Source organism: Myodes glareolus, chromosome 3 (genome assembly GCF_982192425.1).
Source record: "Myodes glareolus chromosome 3, mMyoGla1.1, whole genome shotgun sequence".
Classification (NCBI taxonomy): Eukaryota; Metazoa; Chordata; class Mammalia; order Rodentia; family Cricetidae; genus Myodes; species Myodes glareolus.
The window spans coordinates 108,384,957-108,406,160 of record NC_142028.1 but is presented as its reverse complement, the minus strand read 5'-3'; the positions used below and the strand labels follow the sequence as shown (position 1 = coordinate 108,406,160).

The 21,204-nt window shown below is 37.6% G+C and overlaps 1 protein-coding gene across 4 annotated transcripts in view; it reads right to left on the bottom strand.

Moving 5' to 3' along the window:
* Positions 1 to 21,204, bottom strand: part of Zdhhc21 (zDHHC palmitoyltransferase 21) — a 56,593-nt gene that overhangs the window by 7,702 nt on the left and 27,687 nt on the right. For 3 of the 4 annotated variants that reach the window (XM_085686187.2, XM_085686188.2, XM_085686190.2), the window contains 2 exons: positions 9,298 to 9,414; positions 563 to 606 (listed from right to left, as the gene is read on the bottom strand). In XM_085686187.2, coding sequence (XP_085542313.1) covers positions 563 to 606; positions 9,298 to 9,414 — 161 coding nt within the window. The remainder of the gene's footprint in view (positions 1 to 562; positions 607 to 9,297; positions 9,415 to 21,204) is intronic. The other variant, XM_085686189.2, reaches the window with a different exon arrangement.

Genomic DNA, 21,204 nt, shown 5'->3' with positions numbered 1-21,204 from the left:
TTAGTGAAAGACAGCACTCCCATGGTGCACTTCAGTCAGCTAAAACAATACAGGTTGGCTGGGGATCCATTACTGGACTCTGATGCATTGTGTCCCAGCATCACAAATACAGCTTTCTTTCAATGTGGCATGCAGCTGTGCTTCAGCTCCGGATAGCAGATATTGTATCTGCATCGTCAATCAACCCAGGGTAACTTAGGAAGCAGAGGAGGAGCTCGGGGTAACAGAATGTGTGTCAACAACACAGTAGCAAATTTCTTTTGATGTACTTTTACAACAAATAATTTAACTTACTTCTGTGAGTCAGAAAACTGGAGTGATTAGTACTTATTTTGTTTAAAAACTCTGATGGCTGAAAGACCCCTACTGTAAGACTGGGATATGCCTGTCTAGCTTAGGTCTCAGGCGGGGCACCAAAAAAAAAAAAAAAAAAAAAAAAAAAAAAAAAAAAAAAAAAAAAGAAAAGAAAAAGTCATCATTACTATTAACATATGCACATAATTCTCAAAGGTGATCAGTTGTTTTTATTTTTAAATAAAATCATTATAGACTTTATACTTACATTTCTTCACAACAGTTTGACATCTTTTCAATAGATGTTGTATCCTATTAAAAATAGAAAAATTATATTCATATGTAACAATACTTCTGTCTTACAGAATATTTATGTCTATTCAGAATATATTCTAAAGATTAACAAGTCTGTATATCTATACAACCTGGAGTCCCCTTAGGGAAATAAAATCAACATTACATCATGTGAAAAAAACTACTGAACTACGAAAGTATCAAAACCCTCTATGAGAACCATTGCGTTCAGTTATAACCTCTGAGGACATCTGATTGCTTGGAAATTCTGTAAAAGCCTAATATTTCCATGCAAATCAACTGTCTACAAATATGTATTAAAAATAAATGAATATCAAATAACAATTAAAAACCATCAATGAGTACAGAACTACCAAGATGCAGAGAGTAGAACTGACTCTGGGTTTTAAAGATTTCTATAAATAACAAAATTCAATAAGGCAGTCTATAAATTGATCATGTTACAATGTCTTTTAATACAAAAATATAAGTCAGAAAATAAAACATTTATTTTTTTCCCAACAAACAAACCAAATCTTTACAACAATACAATCTCTTCTGAGTGTTTTAGCAAGGATGTAATGCAGGCATAGAAGGAAAGCACTTCAGCAGAGGATGGTGTCTGAGAATGACAATGCAAACTGTAATAACAGAGGCCTATCAGTTATACTGCTGAACTGTTATGAGATCCAAATACCCAATATACAAATTGCACAATCTTACATTTAGGTAAAAATTTAGAGTGTGAGAACATTTTAAAGCAATACTGCAAAAATATTAGATAAATTTTTGCCTTCTCCCTTGACTTGACCTTCCTAACTTACACATGACAGACGTTGGAAAATAACAATACTAATCAGAACTGTTCATAGAAACACAGAAGCTCCTTCAGTGGTGCTAGTCCACAGCCCTTACATTTAGCCATGCTAGATGAACACTTATGATGACTGTCAGATATGTTGAACAAGCAGCTAGCCTCTAAAAGGGGAAGTAAATCTGGTTTTAGAAGACTAGGAACAAACAGTAGTTTTATTTACAGAGTTTTCTGAAGATTTGTAAAAAAAAAAGGGGGGGGGCAGACTTGCTACATCTTCTATATACATAGTTTTTTTTACTATGCCTTGAAGTTCATGGCATTTGACAATTCTGTTGAAAACAAGCTTCTTTTTATTGTACTTCATAACTTCCTCTGAAAACAATATTTTACTTATTCTAAATGAAAACACAGACTACAAATATATGAGAACATTTCTTAAGAATTTAGAGGAAAGCTGGGCTTCAGGCTCACACCTGCACAGGCGTGGTTATGGTCATTTAGTAACGTCTCAGGTGTGGACATGTAATGCGACGGCGAAGGAGCCCACACCAAAGTGCCGAGGGAAGGAGGACAAAGTCATCGCACACTATCTCCAGAGCAGTGGTTCTCAACCCTAAATTCCTCACGTGCTGACCCCAACCACAAAATAATTTTTGTTGCTACTTCATAACTGTAATTTTGCTACTGTCATGAATCATAATGTAAATATCTGATATGCAGGATATTGGGTATACGACTCCCGTGAAGGGACTCACAACCCGTATGTTGAGAACCGCTGATCTAAACACAGGCGAATGCCTGAAATACAGCCACTGACAACACCTTTACACCTGAAAGCTACGTGAGGACCGGCAAGGCAGGGTCCATCTACTGTCACCACTAATTCTGGGGACAACTTTTACTGTATAGAATCCATACTCAGTAGATTTACTTATGGTTCTGAAAAGAATCAACTTTAAAGACTCCAAATTTAGTTTTCATATAGAGAAACCTTTGAAGTATTCGGACAACTTCAGGAGACAGACAACACTCCTCCTTAAATGTCTTTCACAGGATGAATTGTTTACTGTGCTATAAATAGGTGTTGCGAGGCTGCCCGAATTAAGCCACTGTTTTCTTTAGAACGACAAATGCTCCCCTCTCTACCTCTGCATCCAGACTACTGTCAACACAGACACAGCACAGTCTGTACCTGCAGCAGAGCATGGTAAGCTCTCACTCTGGAAGCAGCAAGCAGGGGTCAGAGTCAGACATTATCTTTCACAAACAGGCCCCGCTGCTTAGGACAGACCCGGCCACTGCAGGAGAAGGAAAACCATGCTGCCCACAACTGCTAAACTCGGCCTACTTTTTTTTTCCTACAATGTAGACAAATGTGAGAATTTTTTTTAAGCACACTGAAAATATTCAACCCTTTCAGTGGCACTCGGGGAGAAGACCAACAAGACTAACGCTACAGAAGGAATATAATACAACATACAGACACAGAGAGCCACCGAATAAACCCTTCTTTCAAGAATGTGAAAATCACATATTTACTCGGCACTGCTACAATTAGTTCTGAGAAATGTTTATACCCAGAATGATCTAATGATCAAAACATTTAATCCTCCAATCAGCTTGTACAACTAAGCAATATGAGGATGCCTCACCGTTTTAAAAACTGGAGTTCTTCATTTAAAAAAAAATCAAGTAAATCCAGCAAGATTTTCAGAGACAGGCACTATCTTCCCTACTCTCTCTGCCAAAACTTTGTTTTCTCCTTTTTTTTAAAAAAAAAAAAATTATTTATTTATTATGTATGCAATGTTCTGCCTGCATGTGTGCCTGTTGTCTTCTCTTTATGGCTAATTTTGGTGTAAGAAAAGATCTTTCAGATTCTGTGTAAAATTATGTTTGACTGCAAGACTGGACTGTGTCTGGAATGGAGAGAAAAGGATTTCTTAGCAGAAGGGAGTGATAGATTTACTGGAAAACTGAACTGGAGTGTAGTATGAAAAGCAAGAATTTATCACCATAGCCTTCTTGTTAACAGGCTAGCAGGACTGAGAAGCCAGGCTCTGAGCACAGAAGGCTGATAACCGCTCTCTTGGAGTCCACTCTCACCAAGTACCACCACTTGGACACATATGCTGTACTGTGAGGAAAAGAACGTCTGGGAGAGAGGCCTTAGACACACTGAACAACACATAAAGTCAAACGGTCCATCTGGTTCTATTAACTGTCTTCAGAGGTAGAAGAGTCCCTAACTTTGGGCCTATATACTCTGGAACAGTTTCCAAAAGGACTTTCTCACCATTCCAGACGTTAAGACCTGATGAGAGTAAAGGCGTCCATCAGAGACACAGCCCTGAAGACACCTCAACTCTGTTCTTGTAGGTTTCCTTGGCTATTAGGCCTCTATGCTGCACATAGTTATCTAATTTATGACTCAATACTGACTTAATATAGCCTTGGAAACATTTTTAGGGAAGTTTTTCTAGTTCATGATCATATACCTGCTCTGTCTCTGAGTTCTAACATTATGAGCTTCATTTGATTGCTAACTAGTACAGAAATAGCAGTACATTCAATTTTTTATTTTATTTTTAGTTATGTGCTGTGTGTGTATGGTGGGAACAGGGGAGGTACGCATGTGAATGGAAGTGCTCATGGAGGCCAGAAGTGGGTGTCAGATCCCCAGGGATACAGTTACAGGTGGTTACAAGCCATCCCATGGAGGTACTCAGACCAAATTTGGGATCACTGCAAGAGCAGTGCACCCTCTGACCTCCATTTCACTTTAGAATCAAAAGCACCTGGCAGGACTGAACTAACTCGGCAAATCAGAAATAGTGTAATTCTTTAGCTTTACTTTTTTTTTCAAGGTGAAAGCAGGGAAGCCCTCCTAACCATTCCTGCCCTCCAGGACTCACCAGTTTACTCTAGAAATGGGCAGTTCCTCAGCATCCATCACTAACAGAGGACCAGCTGTGTCTTTTATTTGGAATGTAAAGTTCACATAAACATTTCATCAAGAACAGGACAATAGTGCAGAGGCAGAAAGTTTTACATTTATAGCTACTGAAAACCTCTTTCCAAAATGACTTCTTTGCTTTTCTCCATCAAACCATCATCTGGCTATATATAATCGGGAAGAAATTAAAGTTCTATACCTCAACTACCACTTAGGAATGCTTACCTCCTAAGGTTTTGTTAGGTTTAAATAGATCAGTATGTATTAAAATTCCTAGTGAATCTTCAATGACTGAAGAATCCTCATTTTTATTTTTTTATTAAGCACTTCCTCATGCTTAAAAAGAATATCTCAATATTCAAATTATGTTTATAGGAGTTTAAAATGAAATATAAAATGTCTGAGGATATATATGTAATCCTACAACCAAAAGGGGTTTAAAATTTATTCATAAAGCAAAAACTTGAAAGTATATAAACCATTGTTCATTTACTCATCTATTTATATAGAGTAACCAGCTAGATGGCAAGGTCTTTAATAAATCATCAAAGATGTTCACATACACACAAAGAAACCACATAGGCACACATGCAGGTCCCAGAGGGTGACTGTGACCACAGAGGCACACATAGACCACAGAGGGTGATTGTAACCACACAAACACACATAGGTCACAGAAGGTGACTGTGACCACACAGGTACACATAGACCACAGAGGGTGACTATGACCACAGAGGCACACATAGATCACAGAGGGTGACTGTGATCACACTGGCACACATGCAGGCCCCCAGAGGGTGACTGTGATCACACAGGTACACATAGGTCACAGAAGGTGACTGTGACCACATAGGTACACATAGACCACAGAGGGTGGCTGTGATCACACAGGCACACACAGGCCACAGAGGGTGACTGTGCAAACAGTGCTTTATTGGTGACTTCACAGTCACCAAAACAGATGGAAGAACTGAAAATCTATGCTTCCAAGTGAGACCCAAACCTAACTACTTTCATATTTTAACATCAAAATTAGACTTCCAATGAAGTTTCTGGTTATCAATAGTAAACACAGAGTTAGGGACCTGAATGTGCCTTGGGACTAAGGTTTGGGAGATCACCAATGAACCAACAGAATGTGTGAGAGAGACACTTGGCTTCCTTTGGCAAAGATCAAAAGTCAATACATAAAAAATCTACACGTCTTCTAACCTCACTATGCATGTGAACTTAGATCATGAGCTGAAGAAATCAACTTCTCGAAAAAATGCCTACTAACAAGCCCTATCAGAACACAAATTGTTTTCAGCTTTTACATTCACTTGACTGTTTGAAGCAGTCCCTGAACAAATCACACTGAGTAAAGAGGAAGTGAGGTATAGAAACACTTCTGCTCAGAAACACAAGTTATTCAACTCCATGCATAATTGTGATTACTACAAAAAAGAGAAACTAGTCTCTATAAAATTATTACTATCCACATACAAAGAAATATATCCAATGTTAACATAGAACATGAAAAGCATCTAAGAAACATAATAAATTTGGGCAATATTTTTAGGGTTTTAAGACAGCATTGAGGAGATATGTAACATAATTTTACCATCGAGAAGGCTGTATTAGAAACACACACACACACACACACACACACACACACACACACACACCCCTTAGAAAGGAAAACAAAATGCCAGAGATCTCCCTTTAAAGAAAGATGTTCAGTGCTGGCTGCAGCTAAGTATGCTAAGCATGATTTGCACACAGACTACACGAACTCAATTCGCTGATTCACTGATATTTGGCAAAACTCAATTATAAAGATCGACAATTCCAAGTCTATATTTCTGAATACGTATTAAAAAGCAAGAGAATCTATTAACTGATTAATAAAATGTTACTTAATAGCTAACCTCCTTTAATCTGATTTGATATTTTGAACATGAGATAATTTTCATTGCATAAGATTAACTCCAGTGAAAATTAAGTCACCATCTTAATTACAGGTCTATTGCTGTAACCAGGACCACAGCAACTCTTAAAAAATGAATCATTTAATTGGAGCTTGCTTACATTTGCAGAAGAACACGGTGGGGAGCAAGGCAGCACACAAACATTCATGGTGCTGGAGAAGTAATTGAGAGTTCTATATTCTGATATATAGAATATAGAGAGACTGACTGAGCCTGACAGAGGCTTCTGAAAGCTCAAAGTCCACCCATAGTGACACACTTCCTCTAACAAGGCCACACCTCCTAATTCTCCTAATCCTGTCAAAGAGTTCTACTCCCTGATGATTAATTATTCAAATATATGAGTCTATAGGAACCATTCTACTTTAAACCACCAGAGTCACCATGTACTAATAATTCTTTCTATATTTAGGTAAATATTGACTGCAAATCAAACAAGGGTTGGAGGTATAAGAAATATTTTCTCTGTAAAAATTTTAAAAATTATCTTTTGTATTCAACTAGAATCCAAGAGCATTTGTGAGGCCAAGGCAACAATCGCTTAGCTTTATTAAAGCTGCAGCTCACCGTACCCCAACTTCACCGCACTGAGCAGCAAATGCACTGCGCTCCAAAGAGGACATCAGAAGCTCACACAAGCGCACAAACTCCTGTGCCCAGGAAACGGAAATGCTTGCACACAGAATTTAGACAAACTGTCAGAGGAGTGTCACAGCAGGCAGCAGGTCCCTGTCAGAACCTCCCCAGGGACACTGGCCAGCTGTTAGGCTTCTTGGTTACATCTCCTATCAATGGTAACAGGACCAGTCTGACTAACCCACACTGTCAACACGGGGCTCACCAGCATGGACTTCCTCTTGCTGCCTGGCACTGCTGCACCTTAATGCTGACGTCAGCTACACTGACAACAGCACCACTGTCTACTTCATTCAGATACAAGAGCAAAAGAGCTAAGTCTTAGTGAGCGCTGCCAAGTTAACTTGTTCCCTATATAAAGGAAACTGCATCAAAGCCAACTGCTTTTGTAAACATGACTTTCAATTCAGTTACAGTGCACAACACATACACTTAAAGCCTAATTTAAATCAAATGTGAAAATAAAGTACCCTTAAAATTCTGCTTCAGATTCGTCAGTTTACTGAAACGCCTGACTGTATTACAGTCCATTAATTCTGGAAATGAAATTATGAAGGGAGGAATATTCATCCCAGGTCAAAGAAAACAATGGGGAAATAATTATTAAAATTGGAACCCTGCTTCTATGAAATCTTAGTAAAAGTATAGGAGCCAGTATTTGTTTTGCCTATTTATTATTAAATAGACCCACATTCAAGCTATGAAACACCAAACTCTTCCCTAAGGAAATTACACCCTTTTGGATGAGGGGGGCACAAGGGTAGAAAGAGAAAGATGATGTCCACAGAATGAATCAATCCCCTGTGACTCTCCACTGCTCTAATGCTATCTCCAAATTCACACTGGCTCACAGTGTAGAGATCTGTGCATCCAGATATGATGAAAAGGTGTCCAGAACGTATCCAGAGATGAAACCTAAGCACAGTCTACATTTTAACTCCCTAAACAATTTGTATAGTATGGTAACAATTTACATAGTATTGATATAGCATTAGGTATTATAAAGGATCTAGAAATGATTTAAAATATATAAAAGATGTATGTGCCAATATTATGCTATTCGAATAAAGGATTTTAACAGTTAATGTGAAGTTTAGTATCCATAGGGCATCCTGAAACCAATTCTCTATAGACAGCAAGGGGCTGTATCATTCTCAATTCTAGTTCACACACACACACACACACACACACACACACACACACACACACATATCCATCCATCCATCCATCCATCCCCAGGCCAGTACCACAATTCTTGAATATGTTGTTTAGTGGTAGGTGTTGAGGTTTTCTTGTTTGTTCGTTATATGTTGGTAGGTAATATTGATGGTAAACAGAATACAACACTGCAGCCCCTGTGAGCATGCGTACATACACTCAAATACATAACATCTACAAGGTTATTTTGACAAAGTTGGTCAAAAGGAATGTACATTTTAAATTATGATAGGCACTGACAATTCCCCTTCCAACAGTTTAAGTCAAATTATAGTCCTTCCCATAATATTTAAGAAGGCCTACATTTTCTCCAATGGAGTATTCTTTTTTCAATCCTTATGAATTTTCTCAGTTTTTAAAGTCTCTTTTGTTATGATAAAAGGATGAGTATGATTACTCTAAAAAATGGCTGACACTACAGTAAGTCTCATCTCTCATTGCTTTTCTACCATATCCTCAAACTGACCTAAGAAACGCATGCAATAAATGCACCCATGAAAAGAACAGTACCTGACACTGTCTAGTATTTGATGTAATTGTTCCAATTAAGTGGTATAAAAAATGACTGCATCCAATGTAGAGAAATGTCAAAATAGACTTGACATCCCTCAAGACGTAACAAATATAAAAGGAGGAGCTGACAGTCTTTCAGACTGTCTAAACAGTGATGACTTATTTAGTCTGAACATCAATAAATCAATTAGGACATCCAAGAAATGGTTTAATTACTAATAAAATGTTTGTCTTAGCAATTCTATCTTTGGGTATTGATCTTAAAGAACTTAAAGGAAAAAGTAGTTTTATCTGTAACATAGGAAAACAAAATGATTGGTGTGTTATAAAAGGAAGTAAGATTAGAAAAATGACTTCATGCTAGACGCTAACGCTAGAAGTACATGTCATTAGTAAGGCTATAAGCATAAGGTCTGCTGTCATATAAAAATCTTCTGCTCATTTTTAAGAGGGATGCAAAATTTGATGTAAACTTTACACACAATTAACAGCTGTAGGCAATATTCTCCTTTAACTTGTAAATGTCACATAACTTTAGAATTAGGTCCACAGTCACACATCTGTCTGTGCATGTCAGTTTACACTGAAGATACACTTACTGTGATGATGCCAGTCAGTTGTGTGTAGAAGAGTCCAGTTATTCCAACTAACATGGTAATGCCCATAAAGGCAGCTAGTCTCATGATAGCCAGCTCATGCCGAACAACAAAGAGGTCCTACAAAGAAAAAGGAAGTCTTAAGAATTGCTTACTGTTGAGACCATAACCAATATGTCATCATAAGTATTCCCTTACTGCTTTAAAGAAATCACCTCCTCCATTTGTTCCATGTCAGCAACACAAATATTAGAAATTTTCAAAACTAACTTTTAGAACTTAGAACAAAGTTGAAACCTATAGGATTTCACTACTATATGTACCTTGAAACATCAATCTCTCTCAATACCCGAGTTGCTAGTTACAAATGTGTGAGAGTGAAATTAATGTGGGAGTGGAATGAAGAAGCTGGGCACACTAGGGATGAGAAATAAGTGATTGCTGCTTAGGTATGAGATACTGAAGCTGACTGGATAAAAGGAAGAGTAGGCGTCTAGGAAACATTGGTTCTGCAGGTCTCAAGCCAGCTACAATGGAGCACACTGCCCCAGACCAGGACCATATGCAAGGCACTTTGTCCTCTCATGGATTGTGCATTCCGAATCTAATTAGAGCAGACGAAATCGTAACTATGGTCTCTGAAAAAGCCTCCACTGGTTAAACTTTTGCTCCGAGAAGTTTCTATGTTCCCACATGACCTGTATATGAGATTAGGGCCATAGTGCAGGAGTCCCAGTGATGGTGGTCAGAAGAAGAGAGCTGATTAACGTGTGTCTGCAATGCCATAATTCAAGTATTTCACATCTAAGCAGAAAAGAACTGGTCTTGTCTATCGTTCTCTGGATGCTCGTATACTGACCTCAAACGTAGTCCTAAATATTTCTTTAAAATTGAGCATCTAGAACCCACTCTGCTATTTTCCACCTTGCTGCAACCATACTGCTATTTTTGGAATGAATGCTTTGCTCAACTTAGATTCTTGTGTTTTGTTAAATAAACATTTGCTCAAAAAAAAAAAAAACACTGCTTGTGTCAGAAAACAAAAATCAGAGAAGGTATGGGATGTTTGGTCCACAAACTAACATTTGTCATCACACTGTAAAAATTTTGTAATGTACAGGCATGATTTATAATATTAAAATCAAGTGACCCCAATACCTAATCATTATCTAATTTAGCTCCAATGAGGGGAAAACCTGTATACCAGGACACAGGGACAGCCTCCCCAAGAGTACTCCATTCACTCTTCCATGGAGTTGGCCCTGTGGCACACTCGATAAACAATGATGTGCTCAACACACCCAGGAACTATAGGTTACTGCAGAGATGGAGAAGGAACATGGTGGGAATGGGAACTGTGTTAAGACAAAGGTCATTTGGTCATTTCCAGGGAGTGGAACTGAGGATTCTTAAAGTGAAGTGGGTTCTAATGACAAAAAGAAAAACACTTCGTTTGGCATCATGGTTACTGAACATACCAGAGGGAGTCAAAGACTTAGGATTCTCCAGGAGCTTAACAGGCTGTTAAACTTGGAGGAAACCAGCCAGTTCTTAGATGCAACAGGTGGAGTGGAAGGGTGCCCAATACAACCAATCACTGGGGCTGATGGTCTTTTCCTGATTTAGGGTAGGGATTAACGGTGTTGTAGCAATCCCAAAAGGTTGGGCCAGGTATGGTGGGTGCAAGCATCCCAGAGCTTTGGGAGATAAAGGCAGGAAGACAAGGTGGCCAAGGTCAAGCTGGATAGCATGGAGCCCAATTTCTGAAGAATAAATGAATAAGTAACAGAAAATAAAATATTAGGTGGCCACTGAAGAAACAGTGTTTGTTTAAAATAAAGGACTGATGTCTTTCTGTGGATAAAGCATTAGACTCACAGAAAACATCTTGTTCTATACCTTCAACACTTATTCATTAGCCAAGAAAATTTAAAACTTCCCAAGCCACTTGGACTGTTATGTAGCACTCAAATACTAGGCTGTCAAATTCTGAATACTTACAAAAAATAAAAATGAGAAGCGATGTACTTCACACATGTAGCAATAACTTGAGCATTACAAGAACTGTGTGTTTCTTGTTCATCTCATGTGCGAGAAACCCCAGATGAACAAAGAAAATCCACCCTACTAATTCAAGCCACGGGGAACACTCAAAATACATTCACTCTCCAAACATCTCCTGGAGCTTATCACGTGAGCCATGCCAATGCACAAGTCAGTGTAGCTCTCCTTCCTCCTTCGCAACGCCTGCATCCTGACATCCTTCCTGTACCCATGCACACAACAAAGCCTGAGTCCACACCCCAAGCCAAGCTCCTTGGTTAACCAGGTACATGTGCTTCATCAGGTCTGAAACTACACTGCTGTTTTCGTTAGGTTTTATCCTTTTGAGAGTCACTGGCAATGGTTTCGGGTGCTGTGCCTTCATTTCCCAGAAGTCTCCAGCTCTCTAGTACATGGTTTACGTGGTAGAGTGATTTGAAACATGGGTATGCAGAAATTACTATTCTGAATTGACTACTTTGAATTTTATTTGAATCAAATAAAATCTGGCCTGTCTGCTTCCTATGAAAATATAGAAAAGATTTTATAACCTACTATAATTTACAAATGTTATTAATGTGGTAAGACTAAAATCATCTATTTTTAAAATTAGATGTGCATTTGGTGATATATTGAAATTACCTATAGAATAAAAATTAACCTAGAAATTGCTTATCACTTTTATAATTTCAGAAATCTGGATTCCAAGTTCACACATGTATTACTTATATCAATATTAAATCTAAATCTGTATTTTACCTCTGCCTTTTGTTTCTTTCTTTTAGATAGAGCAATTTTAAAGTTCCAAACTGCCTTATCAAATGTATCAACATCAAGAAGCACTTGTGCTCAGAATCTTTGACAACAGTGTTACTGGGTAAACAAGGCACCAACATTCATGTGTCGAGGTCCTAACCCCCAACACCTCAGCACATGAGTATCCCAGAATCTGACTATATTTGGAGATGGAGCTTTTGAAGCTGTGACTAAATTAAAGTTAGACACTGAAGTGGGCACTCCTCCAATATGACTGATGCCCTCAAAAGCGAGGACATGTGGGACAGAAGGAAGGTCCAGGATTCTTCTACACAGAGGAAAGACCACTGAGGAGGACACAGTGGGATATGGTAGGTGTCCATAAGCCAAAGAAACAAGGATCTGCTGGCACCATAACCTTGGACTTACAGTCATCATAATTAGGAGGGAAAAATTATTTCTAAGCTACACAGTCTGTGGTATTTTGTTACACTAGCCTTACCATACTAATATAAGCACAACACAGCATTCTTAATTTGTTAAATAAATATAACTAAGGTACAACTGGCAAATATTGGCACACGGTATTTCCCCAGCTAAGTATTCAAGAGTTATGCTTTTTCTCAAGGACTTCTTGGGGTTTATAATCTTTCCTTAGAGGCATGGTGGTGCTAATTAAATTGAATAGAAATAAAAATGATTCTGTAGAGCATTCTCCATCACAGAGTCCCCAGGTCTAAACGTCCATCACAGAGCAAAAAGTCAGCATTTCTTCAGTTCACAATGCTGGATTGTGAGGACTTTGTTTCCCTGGGTTTTGGAAAACTTTCCTCTGATAAAAGAAGTTCTCTACTTCTAGTCTGCTAACACAGAAATTCTAAATTTCATCTTTTGTCCATATATTGAGATACTTGAGCTACAAAACTAAATGAACCACAGGCACTGGACAGAAAAGATGTGAGGACTGCTTGATATGAGTAAGACTGAGAACAATGTGCCTGCCCACCAACAGAAATACATTATTTTGAATGGGATATTATGAATATTTAAAGCAATAGCCACAACAGTGGATGTTAACTATAGTTAACAAATTGAACATCTTTCCAATACTGCTCACACAGCACTGTGGCCTGCTCACTGGCCTGTAGACTTTCAAGTTTGTGCTCACTTCCACATATAGAACTGCTCATGAAAATATAAAGGGTACAACAGTAAAAAGGGAAATTGTAATCATAAAAATTTAAATGATATAATATATAGGGACTATATATTTTAGAGTTTAAAATAGAAACAATTTTTTTTTAAATGACTGCCCTATCCCCATGCAAACAAGCCTAACACTAAGGGATTTGTGTTGTTTGGTTTTCTAAGAAATAAACTGCATCATATCTGACATATCTAACAAACAGATTTGAGTTTTCACAATGATTAAATAATTTCATATGCAGAGACTAATGTTGATATAAAAATTTATTTTACAATAAAAGACATTTTATCTTAGTGTTAAAATCCTTACAGTTGTATTATTAATCTGCATATCTGAGCCTTTTATTAATTTCAAAATATAGGTGGAGTGTTTATAAGTTTATTCTGTAATTCTCTGTCCTCTCACCTTCTCTGAAGAAATAGAAACTCTCTCAGTTTCATTACATCTGAATACCCAGAATCAAACATTACATTTTGTATATATGTGCATGCAACTTCGTTATTATAGAGCAAATGCAACCAACACCTGATTTCCGGGCAGACAGTGAATACTAGAGAAAAACTGTCTTGTTGAAATACCATATTTTATCAGTAGAATTTCTTTAAAAAGTTGGAGCAATTCATAAGAAACTGAGTAATACATTTTCCTGTTAAATTCACAACTAAGTGCAGCCCTGCAGTGTTTGGTAGAATGAAGACAGTGACAACACTGCTCCTGGGTTTTAACCATTTAAACTCAGAGACTAAGTCTCAGACGTGAGAGCTGCTGTGTCTTCCATGTTAAGTGCTGCTCTGTTTACAATTAGATGCCACAGAAACTGTCTCATGGGGACATACGCAGCCAACCTGTGATTACAGCACATCTCAGGGCTTGTTACAAAGTTTCTATGCTCCATCTGTCAAGACAGAAAGAATACACTGCCGGAAAGAACTGACAACCCTTAGAGTCCACTGCTTTCGTCCACCAGTGTCTGTGGACATTACACAGACAGCATCCCTAGCAGTGAGTCAGCACACATGAACAAAGAAGCTACATTTCCTCCACACTAATATTAATAGTTTATTTTTTAATACTGATCTTAACCCCACACTCTTCTTTGTTTTACTCATCAAAATTTCATAAAGCTAAATATGTATTTCATCAATAGTCTCCATTTTCAGGGCCATAACAAACAACTGACCTTGCATATGCTAAGGAAATGAAGATCATTAAGGACTAAAGTACTGAAATAGTAATAAACAGCAGAAGATGTCAGATGACCTTTAAGGCTGATTATAAACAAATACTTTTTAAATTATATTGAGATTTAGAAATATCTAAAGGAACTTGCAATCAATTCTTCTGGTTATCTTTGCTTTTATTAGACAAAAGCCTAGGCAAAGAATTGTGTGGCATAATTCTATGACAAAATCCAAACAGCAGCACTCTCAGACACGCACCAGTCAGGACAGCAGTAATGGATCTTGCTGGCAGCAGAGTCTGGCCACTGAGCACTATTCATTTTCCTCTACAAATATTAGCAAGTCGGTTGTTCAAATTCTCTCTCCTCTCTTCCCCTCCTGATATCCTGCTCTCACATCATTAAATGCAGTTTCTGTGATTTTGCCCTTCACATAAAAATAACTATAAAAGAATCAATTAGAAGTTAATTTGAATATACTTCATCTAAAAATAATTTTAAAGGCATAATTTTAGAACTGAAGTGGCATTCCACAAATGATCAGCTGTGTAACCTCCACTCTAACACTACAAATTATTTACTCATAAATACTTTTTACCCTCTCATAGATAGTAATTACTGTCTACAATATCTAGTTGCCAGTGGGTATACATTTTTTTTAAAAAAATTAAACTACTATGACATCTTTGTATGATAGAACGAACAATCTTTATGTTAGATGAAAATATAAATGCAGGCTGCCTCAAAAAAAGTAAGAAATCATCCAAATATGACTCTATTAACTTGTTATTCTTTGAAGAGCAAATTTTGTAGGGTGATAGTATATTCAAATCTATATTTAAAAATTTTAAAATGCTAGTATAAAACTATCTAAAAATTTTTCAGGCACACCAGGCATGGTGCACATACCTACAAAGCTTGCACTTGGGGATGGAGGCAGGGAGATACACAGCAGGTTTGAGCCGGGTTCGGCTACATGAGACAGTTTCCTCAGGAGGCACCGGCCCCAAGCACCTTGTCAAATGGCTTCTCAGCACAGATAAGCGCAGATCTCTGAGTCCCTACCCTCTCACAGTCTCAGGGGCACTCCGCTATGCGAAGAATATATAAGCAAGAATTATCTAATCTAAGATAAAAGTTGGAAAATACATGACTGCTAAAATATTTATGCCCTAAATATAACTTAAGAGAGTTTACTCTAAATACAATGATACCTGCCTTCATATTTAATTAAGAATATGCAGTTTTCTTTTATTTCAGTAATACATTGACTCAACATTTGCTGATGAAACCCTTAAAAATAAGTGTATTGTAACAGTCAAATATAGACCTTGGACAAAGATGAAAGCTCATTTTCTTCTATCTCTATTTAATGTATTTAATTAGAATAGTAAATTATCTCACAAACAATGGGTTTGCTAAATTCTATAATAATTTTTATCCCAATAATTAAAATACGACATCCATCAATTCCAAGAGTTTTAAGAAAAACCAACATTACACTGTCATGAGGAAGGCAAACAAATTCAGTGCCTAACATTTTAAAAGTTTAAAAGTGTACCTAGATTCAAAGGTACACTTTAGACATTTCCCAAAACTGATTATTTTATTCTATTTGCTAAAAAAAAAAAAAAAAAAAAAAAAGAGCCTGTTACTCAAATACTCAAATTCCTGGAAATTTCTAGATACCTATTTATTACTTTCTCACACTAAATGAGATCTTTGGAATTTTTTTACTTAAGATTTAGTTATTTTATATCATATGAGTCTTTTGCATCCTTATATGTATACTACATGTGTGCCTGGTGTGCATGGATGTCAGGGAAGGGTGGCAGATCAACAGCAGTTATAGATAATTAGGAGTCACTAGGTGAGTGCTGGGAACCAAACCAGAATCCTCTGTAAGAGCAGCAAGTGTTCTCATACACAAAGCAATCTATCCAGTTCCTGAAGTTTTTAAATTACTGTTTTCAATGAGGATAAAACAGAAACTTCATGGGCTTTCCTTAGCAGAAGACCTGCAATATAAATTAGTTCAAGAAAGAAATCCTGCCAGGTGGTGGTGGCGCACACCTTTAATCCCAGCACTAGGGAGGCAGAGGCAAGTGGATCTCTATGAGTTCAAGGGTAGCCTGGACTACAGAGTGAGTTCCAGAACAGCCTCCAAAGCTACACAAAAAAAAACCTGTCTCGAAAAACCAAAAACTAACAAACAAACAAATCCTATTTGGGGTATCAATTCACACTGAACTATGCCTTACCCACTACACTTTCTATAGCTTCCTTCCCTCAACAATGAGTATGTTCAAGTATTTCCCCAAGACTTCACAAACAGCCAGGCAAGGTGGTCTTTTGAAGGTAAAGTTTAAGAAGAAGCATGAGGCAGGTGTGCAATCCAGAGGTGGAGTGTTTGCCAATCATGCACAGAACTTAGGCTCATTCCCCAACACTACAGGGGGAAATATAATTTATTTTAAGCATGAAGTTATTGTAAGAAAAAGGAAAACCTGGGGATAATTGTAAAGAAACGGAAGTACTCCATCTCAGAGAGAGATCTCCTAAAAACAGAAAAAAAAAAAAAAGAAATGGAAAATCAGATTCCCAAATGGTTCATTACCCAGAATTTGCAAACAGTCTGCTTTCTCTCAAATTTATTTTTCAAGAGGTATTCATAACCTACCACATTCTCACAAACACTGGTCAAGTGCCATTCATAGGCAACTATATTCTTTTAAGTGAATAAACACTTTCATCTTAAAAACTATCCTGTACCCAAGAGTTGATAACACATTCGTTCCCAGCCTAGAAGACAAGCACTCAGCTTTGGGATGTAGACAGGAGGAAAGAGGCTCGACTGCCACCTGTCTGGATGAAAGAGCATCCAGAAAAAGCAGGGAGAAACCTCACTTCTTTCAGGACAGAAGTATGGGATCAGGGTCAAGCACACACCTGCTGCACAAAAGATGCCCAGGAACCATTAACTCCAAATGAGCCCAGGATCTCTGGGATCTTTACTGCACATCTCAAGTAATAAGAGGGCAGGAGGTGGATGAGAGAGGGCTGACTCAATCCGGCCTATAGTCCACACATACTCAAAAGCAGGACACAGGTTTTTATTGATCATAGGAAATATGAAAAGGTTATGAAGAAAGTCCTACAAAAATGCATATGGACTAGAATTTCTATAAAAGTCAATGTGATATTGGTGACTTCCCTACTGAAATTAGTGGTAACTTTTTACAATGTCATCTTCAAAAGGACTTCTATAAAAAGAACAAACAGTGTAATATTACTTAGCCCAATAATACTTGCTATAGTCAGTATTTTACAGGTTTAACCTCAAATTTGACCATTCCACCAGGCCTCCGGTAGTTTTCTTGGTTCACACTGTTTTTCTTCTGTTTTGCTAATCTCTATCTCACTATGAAGTATGTCCAGAGTCAACAGAACTCAAACCTTAGGGCCACATAAGTTTCCAAACTTCAGAGAACCCTAGTTACGTAGGTTAGTGCACCAGTGCTGCCTCTTGGTGCTGCACAATTAGGCAGCAATGATTAGAATCACCTGCAAAAAAAACAGTAACCAAAGCTTTGCTGCCACCAACATCTGTGAGAGAACATCTGTGACTAAGTTTCCCAATGTAACACCAGCTGTGCTGTTGGCCTGCAGCTGCCAAACAATGACACAGAGACTTATTATTAATTATTAATTATGAAAGCTCGGCTTTAGCTTAGGCTCGTCCTACTAGCTCTTATAACTTAAATTAACTTATTTATCTTAATCTACGTTTTGCCTAGTGGCTTACATTTCTTTCATTCTGTCTATCTGACTTCCTCCTTATCTTGGTGTCTGTTGAGTGCCTAGATTCATCTCCTACTTCCTCTCTCTCTGCCCAGAAGTCCCACCTATACCTCCTGCTTAGCTACTGGCCATTCAGCTTTTTATTACACCAATCACAGCAATACATTTTCAATAGTGTACAAGTATCCCACAACATCCCAACAATGTGAAAAGCGAGATAAATCCAGTCCATGAACAGCTATGCAACACAATGACAGCAGCCAACCCAGCCAGAACGCAAGCTGAGATCCCAGAGCATAGACGCCTCAAAGGTAACTGGACCTGCTGTACTGCGTGCTCTCTTGCATGGGGAGGGCACTGGAGAACACAGTCCGCAACAGGCACCTCAGCCCGCCAGCCCAAGTCCCAGGAAGATACAAAGAGGAGTAACAGAAAATTGAAACTAATCCTTCATAAAACTTAGTAACCAAACAGCCTACAAAATAAAAATGCATTATGTTCTCCTAAAAAGTCACCTCACTAAGCCCAATTTATGATGAGAAAAACATGTCATCTGATGAAGTTAAGATAAACATTCTCCTTTATCTTATACAGAAGAAAATAAGAAGAGTAAATTAAATCTGGAGTTAGAACACATCAACATCTTCACAACAGGCCATACAATTTCCCAGTACTCAATAAAATTTTAATAGGCATAAAAGGATATAAGACTAATATCTGGTATGGACATAAAAATAACTTTAAATAAAATGTTCAAGAATGGACTGGAAAAATGGCTCAGTGGTTAACACAAGAGAATGTGGGTTGGATTCCCAGCACCCCGCACAGTGGCATACAACCAACCCTAACTCCAAGTCCAGGGCATCCCTCCGAAATTACCTCCATGGGCACCAGACATGCATGTGGTGCACTACATTCATTCCCATGAAATAAAATTAAAAAGGGCCAGGGAGAAGAGTAAGAGATTACGAGCACTGGCTGTTCTTCCAGAGGTCCTGGGCTCAATCGCCAGCACCCACGTGGGGGCTCGTGAACGTTTGTACTGAGCTCTGCTGCCCTCCTCTGCCCTGCAGGAATATATGCACATGTATATGGATACAATGTTCTGTATACATGATAAGTAAATTAATCTTAAAAATAAATAAATCATCAAAATATTAAGAAATAATGTTAAAAATGTTCAAGAAAATGGCAAAATGCAGAAATTTCCATAGAAAAGTGATCTATGAGAAATAGTAACAAGTGGAAATTCTAAAAGTGCAAGGTACTAAGTAACAGAATTAAAAACTCAAGAGAGTAAAGTAGAAAAGCTACCATTAATAAATCAGAAGTCAGCAGGAAAAACTAGACTGAACTGTGGGGTAAGGGGTGCAGAAAAGAATGCAAAGACAAAAGTGTAGAAACTGCATCCATGTGTGACAGAATCTAAACCATACAGAATACTTACAGTCAAACAAAAAAGAAATGTATAACTATATATTATAAATTTTATAAATACTACATATTATATATTATAAATTTATAACTTAGAATTTCACCACACAGGTTCAAGAAGTTACAAAAAGTATTCAACAAAAAAATGCAAAAATACAACACTGAAGCACATTACAGAATTACAGAATAACAGCTAAGGAGAATTTTAAAATTCATAAAAATGGTAATTAAAAGACATACTCTGCTGAAGAATAGTAATTCCAACAAATGACTTTACAGCAAAACTAGAGAAACCAAAAGACAATGGGAAACATTTTTTTTTTAAGTGAAAGCAATTATTCATCTGTAATCCTGTGCTAACCAATAAAGCCTCCAAAACTGAAGAAATGACGATCCTTCAGGGTTATAGCTGGGACCGTCTGTTCTAGCAGCGGTGAGGTAAAGCAGTTCATCTGGGACTCACACTACTTTTCCCGACTCAGACTCCCAAGCTGGGATCAAACGAATGAACTGCTACCCCTAACTCAAAAAATGTGTTCTAAATAAGAACATGCAAGACATTCCTCAATGGCATGAGACATGATCTTGGAAAGACACCTTTCAGTTGCCATTCCATCACTTCTAACACGAAGGTGAGCACAGCGAAAAAACAAACTATTAAGCAATCCACTTAATGCCAACAAACTTGAAAGCTTAGGCTAAGAGAACAGTGCCTCCTTAACATTCCTAAGCATGAACAGTGGTAACATTCCTAGAGTTACTTAGGCCAAAATAGCTTTAATACACTCAATATTTTTGATAACTTGATTGTCATTTATTAATACTAAGATATTTTTACTCTAAAAAAAATCATTACTCTTGTCTGAGTTTCCAAAACATGGCTTCGTATATTTTCTCCCCAGCATTTTTAATCTCTTGATATACTTTTATACTGTTAATCTTTCTTCTAACTTCAGTATTTATGTACAAAAGCACAGTACATGTATGAAATACATTCAAATACCACCTACAATCAGTTTCTCTACTTTAAAACATAATAGTTCTTCCTCTAATTATCATTAATTTACCCAGCATTCCCATCTTTTATGTTATGTGTGTGTGCACACAAGTGTGCATGTTCGCGTGTGCAGGTCCATGTAAATGTTGGGTGACACAGAGGACAACTTTAGGTATCATTGGGAAGGCCATACGTCCTCTTTGAGGCAGGGTCCCTCACTGATCTGAAGTCTACCCATTAGGCTAGACCACTGGTCATAAGCTCCAGGGCTCTTCCTGTCTCCAACTCCAGCGCTGGGATTACAGTATGTGCAGCCACACTGGGCCACGAGGGCTCTATTCACTAAACTGTGTTCTCACTGTGCGAATATTCAAGAAAAAAGTTCTTGCAGTTTCAAATTTCTAAATCTTCCATATAAGTACTATTGTGCCATTTTTTTTGTTGTTACTGGAATTTCTTTTATCTGTCACCAAACCCCCAATAATATTGTTC